Raw genomic sequence first — 22030 nt, forward strand, 5'->3', positions numbered from 1 at the left:
ACTCATGATTCTTACTAAAAAATAGCGTTTGTTTGAATGTGAACTGGATTCTACGAAAATCAGTGATTCTTCATGTCAACGTAAAATTGACTCAGACAAGAATTTACCTCATTAGGTGAATTCCAAAGAGAAATATACTGTTTTCATAAAAATAAAATAAAAAAAACAAAGAAAGAGAAATATACTGTTGAGGTACCTACTATATAAATCAGAAATTTGGGTGATTCTCACTCTAAATTCTACCCTAATTCCAAAATCGTGATATTCCAACGAAGAGGAACCCTATCGTTTTGTACCTCCAGCACCCCATCGCCTTCAACCTCCAGCACGCAAGTTGAACGAAGAGGAACCCTACGGCTGAAGGAGGAAGGTACTTCTCACTGCTCTCTCTCTCTCTCTCTCTCTCTCGTTCTCTCTGCTCTCTGCTTTCTCTCTCTTTTTCGCTCTGTCCCTCTTTGTTCTCTCTGACTCTTCATCGCTCTCGCTTCTTACTGTTATTATTGTTTGCATTTGCAGATATAGAGACAGAGTCTCCTGAGAAGCCCCAATCTTCAGTTATCCATTCACCGATTGAAGCACGAGAAGCTCGATCCAAGTCTCCCGAGTGGCCGAGGTATGGTTCTCTCTGCTATCTGCTCTCTCTCTCTCTCTTTTGCTCTTGCTTTGGGTTTGTGATTGGCATTAGTTTTAGTTTGATGTGTTAAAGAGTTAGCTGGATCCATTGATAAATAAGCCAGGGGTTCCCTCGCTCCTCTGGTTAGCCACTTTTCCGGGAAAATGTCGACTTAACCATTTACGATTCTGAAAAAACAAGGCAAGCAACTGTACTCTTGTAGTACATCTTTCTCTTTCTGTATGTGTGCTTTGTGTCTGCAATGGTGGATTCTTCGGTCAAATGCAAGCCTGTCGTCAAGGTCTTTGCGTTTGAGACTTAAATTTCATCAGTGCCAGTGTTTGTGATTAACGAAGGCTTCTTATTGTTGTTTACTGCTCATTTAACTGTGCTGGTTATTCATTCATGCATCTACCTATTTTTTTCTGTCCCTTTTTTATTCTTTGTTTTTTATGATACTTAAATTGTGTCTCGGGGTTAAGGTTTCTTGTTTGTAAAAAACGATGTCTGGAACTTCTATCTGCCTTCAGAGTTCAGCCTATTTAATGATTTTGCTGACTTGCAAATGAATTTGAAACACAAAGCAATAAAAAAAAAAGGAATCTTTGAAGAAACTCACGAGATATTTAGCTTATATATGGTACAATGTTGCTTTGATCTATGGTGCTTTGCTTCCCATTTTAGTTCAATTTTAGCTCTTGGTGTTGGTTAGGAAGAACTTTTCAGCCCCTTTCCCTAATACAATGATAGAAATTAGTTAAATCCCATATTTCTTGAATTTCTCACCCGATGGTATGTCCCACTGCACATTTTCACAATCATGAAAATTCCAGAATCTGACCTCATTTTATTGGCCATAAACTTCCATCAAATTGCACCTGATTCCTCCTCACCCAGGAGCCAAAAAAAAAAAGGAAAAAGAAAAAATGAACATGTTGCTCCTGTTTGTGCTCCTTATCTCCCACCATTATCTGTAATGCAGTATCATAGATTTTGTGCCAGTTATACTCTTTTGTTTATTCTAGTTCTTTGTATTTTTTTTTGGGGGGGGGGGGGGGGATGTTGTTCTTCTTAACTTTTTGTGCCCATCATAAGAAAATGTATTACTGTGATACTTAACAGCTGATCTAACTCCTAATATTTTTTTTTCTTTTGAAAATTTATAGCCACATGTGGGGATGAGGCTTAGTGTGAGTTTAGTTTTCCAACTTTACTCCATATCTTTAGTAGTTGTATGGTATAACTTAACTGCCCTCACTTTTGCATTCTTTGGGTATGCTTCTTTTTCTTCGTCATGATAAAAAGGAACCCAGCAACTAAGCACCGTGTTGCCTTGTTCCATAAGTATAATGGACAGACTAAATCTTAAGTACATTGTTCAAAAGTATGTCTCCTAGCTGTTATCTATGAAATAGGCCCCAAAAAACAAATTAAGAAAAGAGGAAAAGAATCATACTCAAAGAATTTCCATGTCTACTTAATGCTGGGCCTTTATATCCCAAATTCTTGTTCTGCACTGACCGTCTTTGCTTTCTCAAAGATTTTGTTTGAATTTGACTATTATATATGTAGTTGGCAACAATACATGTTGGGCTCATAAAAAAAAAATACAATACATGTTGGGCAATTTAAATTCAACCCTAATATGAATAAATAACACCTTCTTCCTCAGTGCACATGTGAATCATTTCATTCATAGGCACTGTTAATCCCAACTGATGTGCTGGTTATAATTTAATGATGGGTTGGGTGGTCTGGTTGCAGATGAAGAAGTCTCAGGCTCTTAGCTTAATTGGAAAACTACTCTGTAGCCATGTACCTAGGGCAAATTTACTGTTCTTTAATTTGGATCCAATTAATAATTATAATTGTGAATTATTATGTTTAAATCCATGTAACTTGATTCATAATAGAATCCAATTTGTTGTTTGTACAATTATTATCATAATACAACTTGGACAAGTGTGCATAGCTCTCTAATTTGCAGAGTATGTGACATGTTTGATTCAGCAAAGGGTGGGTGAGTGTGTTCAGAGGCAGCATGGGGTGGGGGTGAGTGTGAGTGTGTGTAGGGGCAGCAAGGGGTGGGGGTGAGTGTGTGTGTGTGAGTGTGTATAGAGGCAGCATGGGGTGGGGTGGGGTGAGTGTGTATAGGGCGGCATGGGGTGGGGGTGAGTGAGTATGTGTAGGGGCAGCAAGGGGTGAGTGTGTGTGTGTGAGTGTGTGTAGAGGCAGCATGGGGTGGGGGTGGGGGTGAGTGTGAGTGTGTGTGTAGGGGCAGCAAGGGGTGGGTGAGTGTGAGTGTGTGAGTGTGTATAGAGGCAGCATGGGGTGGGGGTGGGTGAGTGTGTGAGTGTGTGTAGGGGCAGCATGGGGTGGGGGTGAGTGTGAGTGTGTGAGTGTGTGTAGGGGCATCCTAACTTTTATATATTGAATTATATAGCACTAGACACATATTAATGGAGCTTAAGTTATAAAGTAAGGATACGAGGAGAGTTATTAGATTAGGTTTTCATGTGAGAAATTTAGGTTATATCTCGATCTAAAAGTGTTGTGTTTTGAATTGTAGATCAACGTATAAATGGATTTCGATGACAAACACGATGAGGGTTATGCGAAGCGCAAGAAAACAATTATACTAGGGGCTGCTGCTGCTGCTATTGGAGCGGAGCACTATAGTAAAATGTTTCTCACTAAAGAGCCCTATCGTCGTGACTCTCTACGTGGAGTGAAACAGACTGAGAGCATTATTGGTGTATCCGACAAGACATCTCGAAGCCTCATAAGAATGAGCAAGAGGGCCTTTTTTAGTTTGTGTAAATTGGTGCAAGATAGGGGCCTTCTTCATGATACCAGATCAGTGCAAGTGGAGGAACAGTTAGTCATGTTTTTACAAACAATCGGCCACCATTTGAAGAAACGAAAAAGTTTGCATGATTTTGGACATTCCGGTGTGACTGTAAGCATGTATTTTAATCTTGTATTGGGTGCAATATTGTAATTGTACCCAGTATTATTGAAGCCTCCAAGTACAACAACGCACCAGCGAATAGCAGGTAACTGTAGAAGTTTCTATCCTTACTTCAAGGATTGCATTGGAGCTATAGATGGTTTGCATAGCCATGCGTGGGTTCCGGTTAACGAACATAAGAGATTTCGCGATAGGAAGGGAAATATATCGCAAAATATCTTAGCTGCATGCGACTTCGACTACCGGTTTACTTACATACTTGCTGGTTGGGAAGGATCGGCATCTAATTCACGAATATTAGATGATGCAATTCATAGGGAAGGAGCAGGAAAGATAGTGGTACCTCCAGGTAAATACTATCTTGTTGATGCTGGGTTTGCCAACCAAAAGGGCTTCTTGAGACCATATCGGAATGTTCGTTATCATTTGAAAAAGTGGGAGAACAGCAATCAAGCACCTGCTGATAAGAAGGAATTATTTAACTTGCGTCATTCCAAGTTGCGAAATGTAATTGAACGTACGTTTAATCTATTGAAATCAAAATGGAAGATATTGAAAAGCTAGTCTGAATACCCTTATAAGACGCAAACCAGGATTGTTCAAGCATGTGTTCTTTTCCATAATCATATTCTGAATCAAAATACTATTGAGGAAGAGGAGGAGTTTTTAGACCAAGAGAATGCAGAAGCTGCTACGCCTGGTCAGCAAATAGAAATACAAACAGACGATGAAGATGCAGGTGATGATTCTGACGAGGAAGGGCATGATATCACTGAAGATTGGGAACAATTTCGAGATGATATTTGAATAAACTCCTTAAAAAGAAAATATATACATAACAAGAGAAAATCTTCAAGTTCAAAATCCAATAGTCCTTATAGCACCACATTTGAGAGAAGAAAATGTTGTATAGAGGGGCAGGTCTGCGGGAGGCAAGGTTCAGAAAATTCCTTATGTATATACAGGAAATATAGCAATTTTGGTGAATATACAGGTGAAGTATATATAGCTGCACCCCCCCCCCCCCAACCACTATTTACCTCATAATTCATCTACTTGCATATACATGCTAATAGTTTAATTTCAACCCCCTCCTCCCAAGAGAAAATTACTGGCCCGCAACAGTAATATACTGCTGAAAGCAAGAATGGAAGAACCTATCAAGAATTTGGATGACACTTCTTTTTTAACAGTTGAATCTTCATGTTTAATAATTTCTCAATTTTTTTAAAACTTCACTCCGTTGAGAGTTTAAAGCATTTTGTTATTTATCACACACCTACAAGGTTGTTCCAATATTTGGGTGCTTCAAGATTTTAAGTAATTCTAAGTTATTGGCTATGTTAGTAGATGTTTACAGACCTTTATGCGATGGTGATGTTCAACCAAGGTCGGGCCAGTAATTTTCTCTTGGGAGGAGGGGGTTGAAATTAAACTATTAGCATGTATATGCAAGTAGATGAATTATGAGGTAAATAGTGGTTGGGGGGTGCAGCTATATATACTTCACCTGTATATTCACCAAAATTGCTATATTTCCTGTATATACATAAGGAATTTTCTGAACTTTGCCTCCCCCAGACCTGCCCCTCTATACAGCATTTTCTTCCCTCAAATGTGGTGCTATAAGGATTATTGGATTTTGACCTTGAAGTTTTTCTCTTGTTATGTATATATTTTCTTTTTAAGGAATTTATTCAAATACGAACAGAGGGCCTATTCTGCAACATTAATGGAGCTTTGTGGTTTCTTGGACTTGCCTCTAGCATGTATGGGTCCATTGTGTTTGACTAGTTTTTGATATTTTGGGTTCAATTCTTCTTCAGTGTAAAATTCTGCTCGAGGAATAGATAATCTTCTAGCCTCTGATGCTACTCTTTGCTTTGAAAATCATATTCTGTTTCAAAAGCATTGTATTAGTATGATAAATTTTATTTCAATGCTTTTCTTTCTTTTTGAAATCTTCCATGATAAAATTGATCTTATTTAAAAGAAATGAAACTGGGGCTGAAAAGAGAAGAAAAAAAGGTAGGCATTTCAAAAAATTAGTGAGTGAAAACTCTGAGGATTCATGAATGAAGCAGCTTCTGCTTTGAACCTGTATATTAGACCTGATTGTGTCTTTCAATGATGACTTATCAGTTTGGGTTGATCTTTAATTGCTGTGATGTGGCAACGAGTTTATTGAGGAACATAAATATGATTTGGAAATTCATATAAATCTGATAGCTTGCTAGTTTTTACCTGGAAGTATTAGATAAAGGAGAATGTTCTGGTCAATAGTTGCAGCATTTCTGTTTCTCTTGTCTTCCTTTCGGAAGCATCCTAGTGATTGTCCTGTCCAGGAGTTGACCAGTGCACTACTGAGTTTTTCTTTACTATATTCACTTTTATTTTCAAGTTTTTCATGAATAGTCGTCAACCCTAAGGTGTTCTTTGTGACAACCAACCCCTTTCCCCAAACACCCCCCCTCCAAAAAAAAGTTTCAGACTTCAGCGTTTTACCTTCCTAAAAAAAATATTGTCTTGTTTTAGAATAAAATATAGAACCTTGACTGCAGAAGAAATAAGTTTCTGAAACTACGTACATAGTTCTCTTGAAATTGACTTACCAATACTGCCACTTTATACTCATAAATCTCTATTCGTTATTCTTGTCAGTAACTTACACGAGTCTTTAATATAAATCTCTATACCTGCTCTAATCCTTGCCAGTAACATACATGAGTCTTTAATTTTGAGAGCAGCAGTAGAAATCTATCTTAGGGAATGAAGTGACACCTTAGATACTCTTCATGTCCTTCCAACACAGCAATGGCCATAATTCATTAAATAGCAGAAGCCCTTGCAATTGAAACAAAATTGTGTGATTCCTTATCAAGTTTTTAGTTTACTCATTACGCATCATTCTTGTTTTTTTATGTGGTTCAAGTCTTATAATGAAAAGCCTTTCAACTTATTGGAGTGATGGTTTCAAAACCAATATTATATGTCCATTATACATGAGAGAGAACAAACTCATTGATTTTACTTTCATATAATTTCGTGCACAGGCATTTCCACTATGGATGATAGTAGAGGAGAGATTGAGAACCATCAAGAATTCAGAACTCCCAAGACAAAGGAGGATACATCTATTGAAGTTAAGGTTTTATTTTTTGCAAGAGCTCGAGATATAACTGGCTTAACAGATATGTCACTGAAATTACCATCAGGCAGCACTGCCAATGACTGTTTAGATAATGTCTTGGCTAAATTTCCAAGCTTGGAAGAGATCCGTGGTTGTATGGTATTGGCTCTGAATGAGGAATACACTCCAGGGTCCTCATTGGTTCGTAATAAAGATGAAGTGGCCATCATTCCTCCAATAAGTGGAGGTTAATAATAATCTTAATTGTGTTGTACCATGGCACTTGTTCCAAATCTTCTATAATAATGTGCTGAACTGAGAGCATTCATGTGATATTTTTTTCTGGGTATATTACTCAAATGGTTCTTCAGGTTTTCTACATGTTTGAAAATGTATGTCATTGGAGTGTTACGCTCTTGATTATCTTGGCATTAGCTAAGCAAACCAGAGCAGGGATTGGTGATGCTGTTCTCAGGACTGTACATACAGATGTGTCTACATATAGAGGAACGAGACACAACCTTGTGCCAGAGGTAATGGAACCAATCACCCAAATCTGAGGGACGAAGCCCGACTCTAACAGAATGGTGGGAAATGTTCAATATATATGAAGACTCCAAAGTCAAGGAGGTCGATGGCCTGGTCACCTTCGAGACTGGATGGATCCTCTCTGCACGCGTTAGGGTTTACCATTTTTTTATGGATGCACATTTTTTTACCAGAGGCACCTGTGGATAAAGCTATAGACTGTAGGATGTAGTCTATGCAATCTCGAATCGCAAATGCAAATTAAAAAAAGGAAATGCATGTCACTCTCCATGCACCATCATGTACAATGTGAATCTGAAGGTTTTTCACTCTTCCTTTCTTTCAGTGTATCTTAGCAATGGCAGCTACTAAGAAATACCAATATATGGGATCACAAGAGGATCAAAAGTCATCTATTTATAGATAACCAATGCAATCCTTTCAGAACCATAAGGGGTTAAATGATTACAAATCATTGATTTATGTAGTCTGAATCTATGTAGCTGCTCTTTCTCAAAGATAATATGGGCAGTATCTCCATTTTAGGGATTCGATCAGAGCTTCTAAAAGCACATTTGAGTATATTAGAAGATCTATAGCTATTTTAAAACAATTTTTAATGGTTTGTGATGCTGAATCCATGACACATCCATCTCTGATGGTTTGATGTGATTATGGAGAATGGTTATACCAACTCAGCAATGGTTGTCTCCGATGGTAGTTATATTTTATCCGGTGCTTCTGGATGTTTACCAGCTGAACTTCCTCTCAAGTTCACACCGAACTCAGAAGTCTACAGCTTGCTTTCCTTTTTATGTTTTGGCTTACGAGGAAACCCTTAAACCTGCCCAGGTTTATGGTTTAAGCCTAAGAGAAAACCCTAGTTACACGAAGCCTCCACCCACCCCATGTAACACTTCACTTGTAGGGACTTGAACTTGGGACCCCGTGACCGAAGCACATCGTCCTAAACCAGCCAATGAAACCCACAGGGATGTCTACAGCTTGCTTTCAACATGGTGAAAGGTTGGAAACTTCAACAGACATTGGTGTGTTCTCCGATTGCCTTGAAGCAGTGACCTAGTTATGCAGTTGGGACAAAATTTGGAGCCGAGCCCTATTAACGTATGAAGATATACTCATTTCATCAAGCTCTGGCATGCTTGCTTTGTGTGCCCGCACTCATTGTTATCAAATTTTGGATTGAACCTAATAAAAGGGTGTTTGAGGGCTCTGTTCTTTGCAGAAATTTTGTTTGGACTCCTCCTTTCAACCACAAAATTTGTCGTATGACTAATGGTTTCTTGGGGAAATTTGGAGTGAAAGAAAATATTTAAAGAAATGCTGGCTGAAAACATCCTGCCTTCTCTGGAAATAGTTTGCCCTGATAAATATAATGACCCAACCCTTCCTTGGCATGATATTGTCACCTTTGGCCCATGATAACACCCAAGAGACAGCGTAATATCTGTTTGCCTGGGAGATTGTTAAGGGGTCCCCACCAAGAGACGGTTTAATACCAGAGGGTTTGGGAGATCGGTGAGGGAGTGCAAACTTAGTCCCACATCGGCTAGGGAGGGGAATACAAACTTAATCCCACATCGACTAGGGAGAGAGATCCTGAAATATTGATAAATAGTAGACTTCTCGGCTTAGTATGATGTGTTATAAAGCTGTGAAGCCCATGGGCCAAAACTGAGGGGTTGGGGTCTTATAATAAGACTTACTTTTTCCGCCTCCCCAACAACTAGGGCAAAATACAATGCCATCAGGCTGCCAAATTAACATGGTGTGTGATCTTATAGGATCAATTTAATAGTTTCTTTTATCTTTTTCACTTTAGCTAAGAACCAAGCCATTCTGCAGATCCATTTAAGTGATTTTTCTGAAGAAGATGAATTGATATGAAGTTTATGGGAAAATTATCTCCTTATGCACCTAACTACGCTATTACTAGCAACTGTGTTGATCCATTGCTTGAGAACCGGAAAGGCCAAGGCAGCAGTACTCTTTGGCTCATCTGTGCAACATACAAGTTATTAAATACCTCACAAATATTGGATAGATGATCTGGAATGTTAAGGGGCATCATGGTTCTGTTCTTTTATATGGAGGTTATCTGTTTTATATGCTCCAGTGAAAGTTAATGGGGTGCATATCACCAGCCTGTAGATGAGCTTACTTGCCCTAGATGTGGTGAACAACCTGAAATGCAGATGCTGCACTCATATTTCTCATCAGTGCAAGATTGGGTTACTCCTTGGCAAGGCCTGAAATGCTTTGGTTTTGGAAGGTTAGCCTTTACGCCTAAACAAACAGTTAGAATGTCACTGGAAGCTTGTTATGAGTATTATTTAATGCATCTCTTATATGTACACCATTGAAATGTTCTCATACGGATCTGTTAGTGCTATCAACTTCCGGTATTACACTGGTTACCATTGATACCAGGTTTTATAAAATTTGTCGCAACACAGCTTGTAGTTCAGCCTAAGAAATGAAAGGACTAAGACTATTTTTCCTATGCTACAGCCTACAAGTAAACCATAGAAGAAGGCTTCCAATTCCACAGCTATTGTAGAAGCTATGGCAGTGCAGCATTGTCTTTTGAAGTGCCATTAGTGAGTGAATGAAATCTTTGAAGGCAGAGTTTGATGCCAATGCATGACCAAAGAAATGAATTATTCAAATTGGAGAAGCAATGGCAGTGCAACAGTGTTTTCTGAAGGCCATTAGTGAGTGAATGAAATCTTTGAAGGCAGAGTCTGATGCCATGGAAAACGGGAACCCTACTTTGAGATACTAAAAATCTAATTACTTCATTATCATATCATTAGAGACTACCCAGCAAAAGTATGGAGGCTCTCTGAAGGTAGAAAATGATAAGCTATGAGTAATTCAAATTGCATGATGCCATCGACTACGAAAACCCTAGTTTGAAAATAACACAATCCATGTAATGTCGATGCCCTTGCCATAATTAAAGCTGTGAATAATTCAAATTGTCTGATGCCACGGACTATGGAGATACTGGTTTGAGATTATAACAGATAATTACTTCACAATATTATCATTATCATTTAGGGACTACCCCAGGTCATACAACAGTAGCAATTTATTTTACAATCACAGCCATCAACCACTTAAACGCTAATGGCATTTCACACAACCCAATGTACATTATTGAGCTGTAAAACGGTAAGAAGAATAAGAAAGTGTACCAAGTTGCCAGCTTTCATGGATAAGTTCTGCTCTGGCTTTTTCGCCTGCAGCTCCCAAAGCGACATGAAGAGGGTAAAAGTGGTCCGGCCATGGATGAGCCATTTTTGCATGGGGTGCCTTCTTCTCATAGTGATTTACATCTTCATGCCTGTAAGAGTGATGCGATAGAAACAAAGAAACAAGAGACATGGAGAAGTGAATTCTGTCAGTAGTTCTACAAGTAAGCTTATTAGGTCATATTGCATTATTATGTTGCCAATAGGACAATTTGAATAGTTATGAACCTAAAGAGTAATTGACATGGTTCTCAAATGCAGACATAACTTTTATGTATGTTTGGATTGTAAAGAATCTGAAATACTGTGAAAGACATGATTTCATCTAATCAGATGGGGTTAAAATAGGCTGGGGCATCAATAGGAGTTACTGGGTTTTTTCTCCAAAACTAATTTCCATTATCAATAGGATTCTTATATCTCTACCTAAAATTGTGGTATTTGATTTCTTACAGAACGCATGAGAATTAACTGTGGCCTTGCGAATCTGACAGACCATGTTAAACTTCATCTTAAATTTCTAACTAGACACCTAAAATGACAGATAACATACCAAATTAAGTTTTCTTAATTATTACGGCTTGAATTGCTTTATGTATAGTACAATAAACTGGGCCAGGCAAATCATAATCAAACTTGATTTGAGAAGTTTTGAAAACACAACTAGAAGCCAATGTGGAAATAAAGAGCAGTTCATTTTGGCTAGTTTTTACCCAACCCTGTTGGTTTCATCTGGTTTTCTTTGACTTCTATCTATTCTGAAAGAAAGCTTTTGCTAACTCCTAGAAGAAAATTTGTGTGGGTCTACTAAAATGTGTAGTTACAGTTCAACTCAGTTTGGTAGCCAATCTAGTCCAATTCTCGAATCAACATTGTTATCTAATCATAGTGGAATACAAAGGTAGTATTTTACCTTCCATTTAGGAGACTTTCTTTGAGCCATGTATCAAATTCCAATGCCCAGGGGGTAATGGAATCGTCATTGAATCGAAGGGCTCTCAAGTTGTGTGTAGCACTTCCTGACCCAATTATTAGAACCCCTTCTTCCCTCAAAGGGGCCAATGCCTTTCCCATGTTGTAGTGATAAGTTCCATCCTTTTCTGTCTGAACAGAGAGCTGACACACAGGAATATCAGCCTTTGGATACATGAGCATGAGAGGCACCCAAGCACCATGATCTAGTCCACGAGCTTTATCTTCTTGTACACTTTTGAAGCCAGAACCTATCAGCAACTCCTTCACTCTCTTTGCCAATTCTGGTGCTCCCGGTGCAGGGTACTTCAGCTGGTAATTTATTCAAAAAAAAAAAAGTAACAATTTTTCATAAATACAAACTTTACGTACTTTTCAAAGACAAATATTTCACTGAATTATTCTTTTCTTTTTTGAATTGGGAACAAAATTGACCTAACAAACTGTGAAAGAGAGAGGCCAATCCGATAAGAAACTTAGAAAACATGGCGATCGAAAGAGAAAGAGAGAAAGGCATACCTTGTACATGGGTTCAGGGAATCCATAAAAATCGTAGATGGTGTCGTGTTTACCAGAGATGACATTGACGGAGGGTTCTGCAGTTTCCCAATGTCCTGATATGATTAGAATCGCTATGGGTTTCTCTGGAAACACCTTCTCCTCCCATGACTGCAAGAAATGTCTCGCTGGTAACGATTCATCGATCGAAAGCGTTGGCGATCCGTGAGAGAGGAAGAACGTATCCATCATCACCGACTGTGTACACACAACGAAAAGGATTTGAGAGAGAACACGCCGTTGTTTGGTTTCTGAGAGGAAAGGCCAGAGCTGGAACAAATTTAAGGAAATCTTTTGGGAGGATGGATTTTGTACTACCGTTGTATGGTTGGAGTAAGACACGTGGGTTTGACGAAAGTGGTGACTTGGTGATGAAACGAACGTTGTTGGTGTACTTAACTAATAATATTGTTAGGCGGGAAAACCGTGAAAATAGCGGCTAGGACAATGGTCGAACCAGATTTGACCGGAATCCGGATCCTCACACCTACAAACGCACGCAATTGTACCCAACATCTTATCCGACCCAATTTAAATTTCATTGCTGATCTACTATCTTATGTCATCACCCAATTTTATCCATATCAAACATTTGATTTTTTTTACATTTTTACCCTTGTTCATATCGATGGTTCGACTAAGAATCTATATAGATCTCTACTAATATCGATATGAATCGATCAATCCGATATCGTTTCCTCAAATCATGAAAGAGGTAAATATCGGATACAGCATCGGAATTGAATCCTTTCTGAAGCATATCTAACGGTTTGGCTGACATGATGCGTATCTAGGCACACATCCTGGTGTGCATCATGTCAACCCAGACGTTGGATGCGTATTAGAGAGGATCTGAATCCTACGGCATCGGTCTCGGACCTATATGGGTCTGAATCGGACTGATTTTCCATTAAAAAAATGATTTTTTATCTTTTGACCTTTGGTCCATATGTAGCATTCTTTTTTGCAAAATAAAATATCAAAATATTATAGATTGTGTATGTAACCCAAATTGTGGGTTTATACAATAAGAATAAAATAAGAAAAAAAAAACAATAATTAAAGTAAGAAAATATACACCATATCTACAATAGATCCCATATTGGATATGATTGAGGCTAATTAAGGCTACCTGCTACCATGAATTAAGAAGTGAATTATTCTGATAAAAAGGGTAAGAGATTATTGTCTGATCGTGCGGGCATCAATGCAAGGGACATGCAGAGCATCAATATAGATGGATTTTTTTTTTCAAGAATAGTTGGACAGCAATTTCATGCGCTCGTGTTTCTTAGCATAGGAGTCATGTGACCAAGTAGCGTTATTTTTCTCTTAAATAGAGAAAAAGATCAGCTACTTGGTCACATACTCACATGCAGCCTGCCCTAGATGCAGTCCTCCCTAAGATGACTATCCCACCCCTATAAATTGAAAATTTTTCATTGATCGATGCCCACTGGTACAGGAGCCACACAACCAGACCATTCTTTCTTAAAAAATTTGGGAGAGGGTTCCTTGAATAGTAGAGTGGCCTGTGCCAGCATAGGAGCAAAGGGAGCATGAGTAGGGATGTAAATGAATAGGATTTGACTCAGATAGTGCTATATCCGCATCCACATCCAGTTAGCTTCCGACAGATTTGGATAGTGTACTATAATGCTTTACTTTTGTTGTTTAAATCAGGTTGCAAAAGATGAGGCAGCACCCAAAGAGTAACAGCATTGAAAATTAGATTCCACAACAAAAGCTCTTGGCTTAATGACTCAAAGAAAGATATTAGACTCAGGAAAACTCAGTTCTGCAACTCAACAAGTAAACTGTTCTGCTCTCAAAATCCACAAGTTAAATCGCCCATAATAGTAGAAAGGATTTTTAGAATCTGAAGTTGGTCTGAGTTAAAGTTATGGAGTTCCAGTGAACTCTCTCGGACCAACAACTACCGCCAATATAATAAATAATAGGGAGACTGCTCTCTGTGCCGGGGGTGTAGACTACGTCCAGATACATGGGGGTGGATGCAATGACCACCTTGCCCCCTGAGTGACAGACCCACGTGTTTGGGCACAGCCTGCAGCACAAAGAACATGAACCCTAAATAATAATCATGGAAACCAGTATCAAGAAAAGATAAGGAGAGGAATGGAAGAAAGAATAACAGAAAATAGTATCGGTGATATAGGTAGTGAAGTTCACACCTAAGAAGCTGCTAGCCTTGTACCGGAATCAAATTGGGGAAGAGAGAGAAATGGGAGGGGAGATCTCAGCACTGGTTGTCAAGCCACGTAGGCACACTAGCACAACTCAATATTTCATTCAATTCTCTGAATTCCATCGGTTGTTCATGTAAATATAAAGAAAAACTCAATTCAATACGGAAACCTACTCAACTAAAGAAATAACTAAACATCTCCTCCAAGTGACGAGGTTACCACTAACAAAGACCACCTTTTGTTGTTGTTGAAGTTTGAATTGGTTCAAAAAGTGCGGTTGAGACCTTTAGAGTGTCGTTTCGGTTCATCGAGATCTTCGAAATGAGTATCTTTGAGCCATATGTTATGTTTTGGTCTGACCCTGTTTTTTTGGCAATTTTAGACCAAAGGCATTTTTCTACTTTTTGGGGTTAGGGCTTCCCTGTATGATGTTCTTATCTCTTTGAGATGGAGTTATGAGGGTTTGTAACATTTTCAAAGAAAATAGTGAAACATGTTCTACTGCTCGGCCGTGGATGTAGCTTCCATCTCGGGGGTGAACCACGTAAATCTCTGTGTTGTTCGTTGTATGCTCTCTCTATTTTCGTATTTTCTTCTGCAAATCGCCTATCACATCTGAGACTTGTAAATGTGACATTTTCTTGGAGCACCCGTTTAGATATTGTATAATATGATAAGCAACCTCCTAATGAGGAATATGTGTACATTGAAGAATATCCAAAATATGAAGCTTTGGGGGTGCATCCATGGCTGAAAAATCATGGGGAAGAACGAACCCATGACGTGGAATAGCTTTCACTACACTGGATTCCGTCGTTACTTGGTCCACAATCTGTTCATCTTTAGTTGCCACCACTATTGGCTGTTCTAGTTGAGGCTGTATCACTGGTGCTGCTTCTTTTAATTTAGAGCAAAAATCATCAACTAACCCATAAAGAATGAATATCCGGAGCATGTGAAAAGGATGTAAGGTGCACAAGTTTACGTCACGATCAATGATGCCTTTTCATTCTTCTAATTATTCACGACCAATTTAATAATATGCTGAGGAGAATCAAACACTTCATAATAAGCACTATCACAAAAATAAGAAACGGAGAATTCCGGGCTTTACCCTTCAACAATAAACAACATAGCAAGCTTTCCGTTGGGCAAACACACTCTAAATTTGAACATAAAAGGGTCCATGGCATGGTTTGTAATCTCGGATTGATATCGATCGAGGCCGATCCGGAGATTAGACCGATACGATAAGGTTTGATTGGATTGTTCTCTGGATCGGCTGATTCGATCCTATCCTTGATCGATCTGATTGAATATTTTTGGATTTTTTTCAATGTTTTTAGGTTTTTTTTATATTTTTTATATTATCTTGACCGATACCAACCGATATTGAACGATCCAAATAATATCGGCTGATCCGATCCCTAGATCATAACACCCACCAACTCTGGCCGATACATGACATGATCCATAAAAAAAATGATTTTGGGGGTTTTTTTGACCGATCCTAATCGATTTGTATTGATCCAATCCCGATCCGGAAAGGTTTCGGTCATGACCGATACCGAGGCCGGATTTTGATCCTTGGTCCATGGGCAGGTTTGTCATTAAAAGAATCTTAAAGGATACAAAAGTAGACCAGAGAAAGGGTAGGATGACTAATAAAAATTAAAGAATAAGGCTTCATTTGGAAATAAAAGAAAAACTAATGACAAGGGTAATATAAGAGAAAGAGAGGGGTAGTTTAGGAAATAAAAAGAAAATATAATGAAAGGAAGGGTTTTTCACAAATCCCCCCTGACAATGTCCATTTGTTCAAATGCCCCTATAATTTTTCTAATTGTAAACTCTTCCTCCTTTCAAAACAGTGTAGCACTTTGGTCCAAGCGTTAATTTGGGATGTTAGACGTTAATTCCAGGGAATCTAATGACTAAAATACCCCTCTAATAAAAACTTACCAAATTAAAAAATAAAATGACCAAATTGCCTTCAACTTCCCCAAGGGTTTGAAACTGTATTTTTTTTCCCCCAAATCGATTAGGCTTTGAACTCATTTGGAAAGCAAAAGATCAGAACAAAAGTCATCCTGGCCTTGATGTTCATGCGGCCAAGAACAGATCCAGCTAGTAAATACTAGTGTGATAGCAACGAAGGTGAATTGGGAGTAGACGAGTGTGGTCATTGGGTAGAAGGGTTCGTTCATGGGTGTGGAATTGTGGGTGGTTTCAGGGATGGCAGCACGACAAATGAGATAAGACTGGGAAAGGGCAGGACCACCTTTGCCTTAGAAGGGGAGAATCTTGTCATCGAAGGCCATTCGGTAGCCAGACAAGAACCCAACATATGAGGACAACTGCGAAGGCATAAAGAGCCATGAAAGCTAAATTGACGGCCCATTTCTTCTTAACGATGCTACCATAAAGGATTACTAATTCAGGGTGGCATGCTTTGGTGATTAATCAAAGATTATGCAACACTAATCAAACCCGTGGACACATCTGCTACAAATAGCTCAAAGATAGATTAGTATACTTTCGAGTTCAAATTTTATTCGATTTGGGGGGAAAAAATTCAATTTCAAACCCTAAAGGATTTGGGGAAGATGTGGGTAATTTGGTTATTTTATTTTTTAATTTTGATTAGTTTTTATCAAAGAAGCATTTTGGTTATTAGATTCCCTGAAACTAACGCCTAATGTCCCAAATTAACGGACTGGGCCAAAGTGTTATCCTGTTTTGAAAGTAAAGGGAGTTTACAATTAGAAAAGTTGCAGGAGGGCATTTGGACAAATGGGCATTTTTAGGGGGCATTTGTAAAAAACCCTAAAAGGAAAAAGAAAGAACTAAACAAGGGGTAATATAGGGAATATGGGGTTTAAAATGAGAAGCGTGAGTTCGGTCTTGGGATTACCGATTGCAACCTCCTCCTACTTGGAATCTGCTACTCTCCAGTGACGGAAACAGCGACAGAGGAGGTCGACTCGATGATGATGCTACGAGGGTCTTGATCGACTGAGGAGTTCAGATGCAGAAGAGATTTTGTCGGGCAGCGAACGATGTCGAACCAGTAGTGGTGGGTCTTCTGAAACCAGGTATTAAATTTTTTTTTGTTCTCTGCTTCTTGCTTTCTCTCTTCTGTTCTTCTATCTCTTTTTCTTTTTCTTTGATTCTGGTTGTTGCTGGCGGAACCGAAAGTGGTGGAAGGGGTCGATCGAGTCACAAGGGGGAACGGAAGAAGGCGGTGGGAGCTGTCGCTGGAATCAACAGTGATTTTTTTTTTCTTGGGCGAAGGGGTGGGGTGATTTTTCGATGGGGTTTCGCAGAAGTGGGGGGTTTCAGTGGAAGTTGATATATTGTGGGGTTGGGGTAGGGTTTCAATGGGACGGTGAGGATGAAGTTGCCTTTTTTTTTTTTGTGGGTCGCAGAGGGGAAAGCAAAGGGAAAGGGGTTACTGTGAGTCAGGAGGGTAGGGGAGATAGGTTGCTGCACTAATGTGCAGTGGTGGGAAGGTGAGGGGTGGTCGCTGTAGCCGATTTATTTATTGTTATTATTTTTTTCACTGCTGCTGGTCGCAGAACAGTAACGGAAGAGAGGGTATAGAGAAGAAGAAGAAGAAGAAGAATAGGGTGAGAGAGATTGATGGGGAAGGATGATGGATCCTTCGTCTCTGATACCAAATTGGTGGATGCCCGGTTAGGGGAAGAGGGGAACTTGATAGAAATTAGAGTTGCAGGGGGAAGAAGAAGAAGTGGGAAACACTCACACAGCCCTCAGGCTACTCAAACCATAAACTCAATTCATTCTTCAAAATCTGTCTCCAACCATGGGAATTACATCATATATTAAGAGAAATAAAAGACTTCTAAAAATAAAGACCAACTCTCTAACTAAGAAACTAATTCAAACAAGAAAACTAAGAAGAATTGGAAACCAAATATATCCTATATGTAGCTAACTTCAAAAATAAACTAAAAGACATTATTTCTCCAAATAACATAAGTTCATAAAATCCTACTAAATTCCAAAAATTCAGTCTGGACCCGGCTCATCTCCATCTGGATACCCAACTGGGTTTGAGTCGGTCCAAGGTAGTGTATTGCATCATCGCAAGTTTTTTATGAGGATCCATGGGAATATCAACAGGTTTAGAAACTAACGTACACGTCTCAAATAGAAGATCAAGAATATGCTTCCTCTAAGAAAGTCTTATACCTTTTTTACTCTGAATAACTTCAATACCTCGAAAATAGAAAATACCTGAGAGAACCTAAATGATTGAACCTAAAAACTTCATTACCTAAGGTAGTGTATCTGCATCATCGCAAGTTTTTTATAAGGATCCATGGGAGTATCAACAGGTTTAGAAAGTAACGTACACGTCTCAGATAGAAGATCAAAAACATGCTTCCTCTAAAAAAGTCTAATACCTTTTTTATTCTGACTAACTTCAATACCTAAGAGAACCTAAATGATTGAACACTCAAAATTAAATATATTGGTCCAGTCTAATTGCCTGGTTTGCTGCTGGCCATCTTGTTCTTCTGAACGGCATTGGGGGAGAGGGGGTTACATCCATAAATAATACTCAAAGAGTAGTGATTGAGTGAACTTCAAACACTTCAATACCTAGACATAGTCTTATAAACAACTACTACCACAGCTTGTAATTGGGCCTCAGACTATCTATTGAAATATTTAAAATAATCAGAACAATGCCTCTGGAAAACAAATTAATCCCCCAATTAAATAGAAGACTATAATCACCACCTACGGGCCTTGTTTGGACCCAAACTTGAGTCCAATGGCTTAGAGAATGGACTGGACCTTTTGGGCTTTGGTTTCCAAAGTCTACCATGTCTGCTCAGCGACTCTAATGCCACTGGATTAATGGGAGATGGGAGGAGAGAAAAGTAGAGAAAGAAGAGGGGAAATGTGCCAAGTTTGTGAGGTTGGAAAGAAGGAAAAAGTTGCTGGGTTTGCAGGTGATTGTTAGCTCAAATCAGAGAGAGAGAGAGTGGTGTAGCTCCATTGCCACTGCCAGTGCTCTCTCTCATGAATCCATGAGTCTGGGGCATCAGGGATTGAAGTGGCAATGGTTCCCCTTCTCTAGTTTGGGTTATGTTTTTTGTCCAAAAGATGAACCTGCCTCTGATAATTGCATGTGGTACTATACTCACTCTGCAGAAGACGAAGAACACTTGTTTTTTTTTTCTCAGAAACATCTTGTGTATTTTAAATAAATATTTTTCTGTTAAAATGTTTTCTTTTAAGAAGAAAAGTACTCCTTAACGCAAACAATGTCTTTATGCTCAACAGTGTTTCTGTTTTCAAAAGCATAAGATAGCTTGGTGATGGGGTTTTCTCTGGACCTGTAGAAGAGAGGGACTTAACCAGAGCAGAACTGTTGGTGTTAAGGTATCCAGATGAGGCCTTAGTAACTTATAGTTGAATATATTGCAATGTGGAGTTTGATTTGTCAGAAAAGTGAAGCAAAAAAGTTGAGATAGTCTAAGAACGAGTAAAACAAGATGTTGCTGCAAATCTGCAATTGCTGATTATTTTTCTGGTCATTTATACAAAATTGAATTGAATAAATTTGTTGAGTTGGATTTTACCAAACATCAGATAGAAAAGGTCAGAGATATACTATGACAAATAGGGGATATAAAATGTTAGAATTCCATATTATGTTTTATTTTATTCATACCCAATCAAGAGTCAAGACTTGATTATTTACAAATTTTCTATTGGTATTGGGCTTTGAATCTAAGCAACTTAACTTTTTTTTTTTTTTGTTGAATTTTATTTTGTTGAAAGGAAGCAGAAAAGTTCAAAGAGAGTAGGACTAATAGGGGAAATTTAATGTAGGTTAAAAGTGCAGTTTATGTTTCAGTTCATTTATGCCCAAACGTGAGCAGAATTGACTCTTTGATTCTCATATTTATTAATTATTTCTTGTTTTTGAATGTGCATGTTAGAATAACAAAGGATGGATCCTTGACTATGTTGAATTTTACCATGGTATTTCGTATGTTTGTTTTGCTTGTGGCTATGATACCTTGATCCATAGTTGCTGACTAATTTTAATACAATGGATCCTACAATTTATTGAATATTAGAAATATCACATTAAACAGTTTCCTTGTTTCTAACTTCAACATGGTTTTGTTCACTGTTTGATTGTGTAATCAATGGAGTTGGCCAGCAATACGACTAAAGTAAGTGCATTTGATGATTTTGAGTATGTTATTCTGTCATGGTTTTCAGGGGATGAGAGGTCAAAGAAGCCTTGAAGTATTGAAGATGGGGATTATGAACTATTCAGAAGCAATTAAGCTCCAAGAGAAGCTCATCTCTGATAGAAAGCTTGGTAAAATTACAGACACCCTTTTGTCTCTACAACATCCACCTACATATACACTGGGGAAGCGGCGAACCTATCATAATTTATTAGTTCCTGAATCTGAACTTAAGTCAATGGGAGCAGAGCTTCACTATACAGAGAGAGGAGGAGACATCACATTTCATGGTCCTCATCAAGCCATCTTATATCCCATTATCAATCTTCGAGATATTGGATTAGGTCCTCGGAAATATGTAGAGAATCTTGAGTTGTTGATGATTGAATTCGCATCTTTATATGGCGTCCAAGCTCATGCTGGTAAAAAGGGTGAGACAGGGGTGTGGGTAGGAGACCGGAAGATTGGCGCAATTGGGGTTAAAATCTCGTCGGGGTTCACTTCCCACGGGTTGGCAGTTAATATTGATCCTGATCTGAACTATTTTAAGCACATTGTGCCTTGTGGGATTGTTGATAAAGGAGTTACATCTTTGAAAAGGGAGACAAACATGGTGCTTCCAAGTGAAGAAGTTATACATGAACAGCTGATATCTTGCTTTGCTAGAGTATTTGGCTATATAAATCTCGTATACAAAGATACATACCAATAATGCCCATGGTATAAAAAATAGAGTGATTTGTTCCAAAGGTATGGTGGCATCACCAGTTTGGTTGATAAACATACTGTTTAACCATTGGATTGGAATCAAAATTTATTGAGGTAAGTATGGATATGATCTTACACATGAAGGGACCTCTCATTCTTCCCAAACTCCTTTCCTTTGTTTCTTTTTTTATTTATTTATGTATTATTGGGGAGGCCGAGAATAATTTTACTTCTTTCTCCCTCCTTGTTTTGTGTATCCAAAAAGATACTTGTTCGTCTCAACATTGATGACCAGTGTACCCTGTATAAGCATGAGATGAAACTGATTGGCATCTCTATTCTTTCTTGTAATTTTTTCGAAACGGATTTGGGCTGCTGGCTCACTTGGGATTAGAACGGAGCACCTCTGTGGTTCTGGCCTTTAGGACTTAGTTAAACACCTGCTAAACTGTTCATCAATCACAAAATTTGACAAAAAATGGATCCTCTGTTGTGCTGCCATCACTCCCAACTTCCTCTGGGACTCGAAGAAGAATTCTATTTTCAGGAATTTTCCACCTGATCCAACTTCAAGTATACAACTTATTTCTTGATGGGAATGAGACCTCCAAAATCATTATTTTACACTAATCTCAATACTGTAGACAATCTAATTTTCATATTTGACGGTAGCTATGATCCACAAAAAGGATATTACTACTACAACGCCAGAGAAAAGTCTTGAGCTTTGGAAGAACATCCAAACTATAAATCTTACCCCCTAACGGGCTAGGAGATGCAGAATTACCCAAGTCTACTAAGGTAGTTTCCGACTGTGAAA

At 38.6% G+C, this 22030-nt stretch overlaps 4 protein-coding genes across 4 annotated transcripts; 3 read left to right on the forward strand and 1 right to left on the reverse strand.

The window, feature by feature from the left end:
- The first annotated feature begins 1834 nt into the window (after positions 1–1834).
- LOC122668936 (octanoyltransferase LIP2, mitochondrial) lies at positions 1835–21224 on the forward strand. Its single transcript, XM_043865525.1, has 3 exons — positions 1835–1839; positions 19783–19790; positions 20531–21224. The coding sequence occupies exon 3, from the start codon at positions 20534–20536 to the stop codon at positions 21212–21214; it is 681 nt and encodes a 226-aa protein (XP_043721460.1). The 5' UTR covers positions 1835–1839; positions 19783–19790; positions 20531–20533; the 3' UTR covers positions 21215–21224.
- Positions 3195–4391, forward strand: LOC122668258. Its single transcript, XM_043864846.1, has 3 exons — positions 3195–3540; positions 3625–4091; positions 4236–4391. The coding sequence occupies exons 1-3, from the start codon at positions 3195–3197 to the stop codon at positions 4389–4391; spliced, it is 969 nt and encodes a 322-aa protein (XP_043720781.1).
- LOC122668937 (molybdopterin synthase sulfur carrier subunit) lies at positions 6599–15968 on the forward strand. The gene is made up of 3 exons (XM_043865527.1): positions 6599–6967; positions 12419–12427; positions 15939–15968. The coding sequence occupies exon 1, from the start codon at positions 6649–6651 to the stop codon at positions 6964–6966; it is 318 nt and encodes a 105-aa protein (XP_043721462.1). The 5' UTR covers positions 6599–6648; the 3' UTR covers position 6967; positions 12419–12427; positions 15939–15968.
- Positions 10287–12279, reverse strand: LOC122668935 (extradiol ring-cleavage dioxygenase). The gene is made up of 3 exons (XM_043865524.1): positions 12012–12279; positions 11434–11804; positions 10287–10612 (listed from the first exon to the last, which is right to left on the reverse strand). The coding sequence occupies exons 1-3, from the start codon at positions 12240–12242 to the stop codon at positions 10423–10425; spliced, it is 792 nt and encodes a 263-aa protein (XP_043721459.1). The 5' UTR covers positions 12243–12279; the 3' UTR covers positions 10287–10422.
- Positions 21225–22030: the final 806 nt, after the last annotated feature.

The sequence above is a fragment of the Telopea speciosissima genome, chromosome 7 (assembly GCF_018873765.1).
Source record: "Telopea speciosissima isolate NSW1024214 ecotype Mountain lineage chromosome 7, Tspe_v1, whole genome shotgun sequence".
Lineage (NCBI taxonomy): Eukaryota > Viridiplantae > Streptophyta > Magnoliopsida > Proteales > Proteaceae > Telopea > Telopea speciosissima.

Coding starts and splice junctions, on each gene's coding strand:
- LOC122668258 (XM_043864846.1), top strand. CDS start 3,195: ATGGATTTCGATGACAAACACGATGAGGGTTATGCGAAGCGCAAGAAA. Junction 3,541..3,624: donor CCATTTGAAGAAACGAAAAA/GTTTGCATGATT, acceptor AATTGTACCCAG/TATTATTGAAGCCTCCAAGT. Junction 4,092..4,235: donor GTCATTCCAAGTTGCGAAAT/GTAATTGAACGT, acceptor AATACTATTGAG/GAAGAGGAGGAGTTTTTAGA.
- LOC122668937 (XM_043865527.1), top strand. CDS start 6,649: ATGGATGATAGTAGAGGAGAGATTGAGAACCATCAAGAATTCAGAACT.
- LOC122668935 (XM_043865524.1), bottom strand. CDS start 12,242: ATGATGGATACGTTCTTCCTCTCTCACGGATCGCCAACGCTTTCGATC. Junction 11,805..12,011: donor TCCCTGAACCCATGTACAAG/GTATGCCTTTCT, acceptor ATAAATTACCAG/CTGAAGTACCCTGCACCGGG. Junction 10,613..11,433: donor GAAAGTCTCCTAAATGGAAG/GTAAAATACTAC, acceptor TCACTCTTACAG/GCATGAAGATGTAAATCACT.
- LOC122668936 (XM_043865525.1), top strand. CDS start 20,534: ATGAGAGGTCAAAGAAGCCTTGAAGTATTGAAGATGGGGATTATGAAC.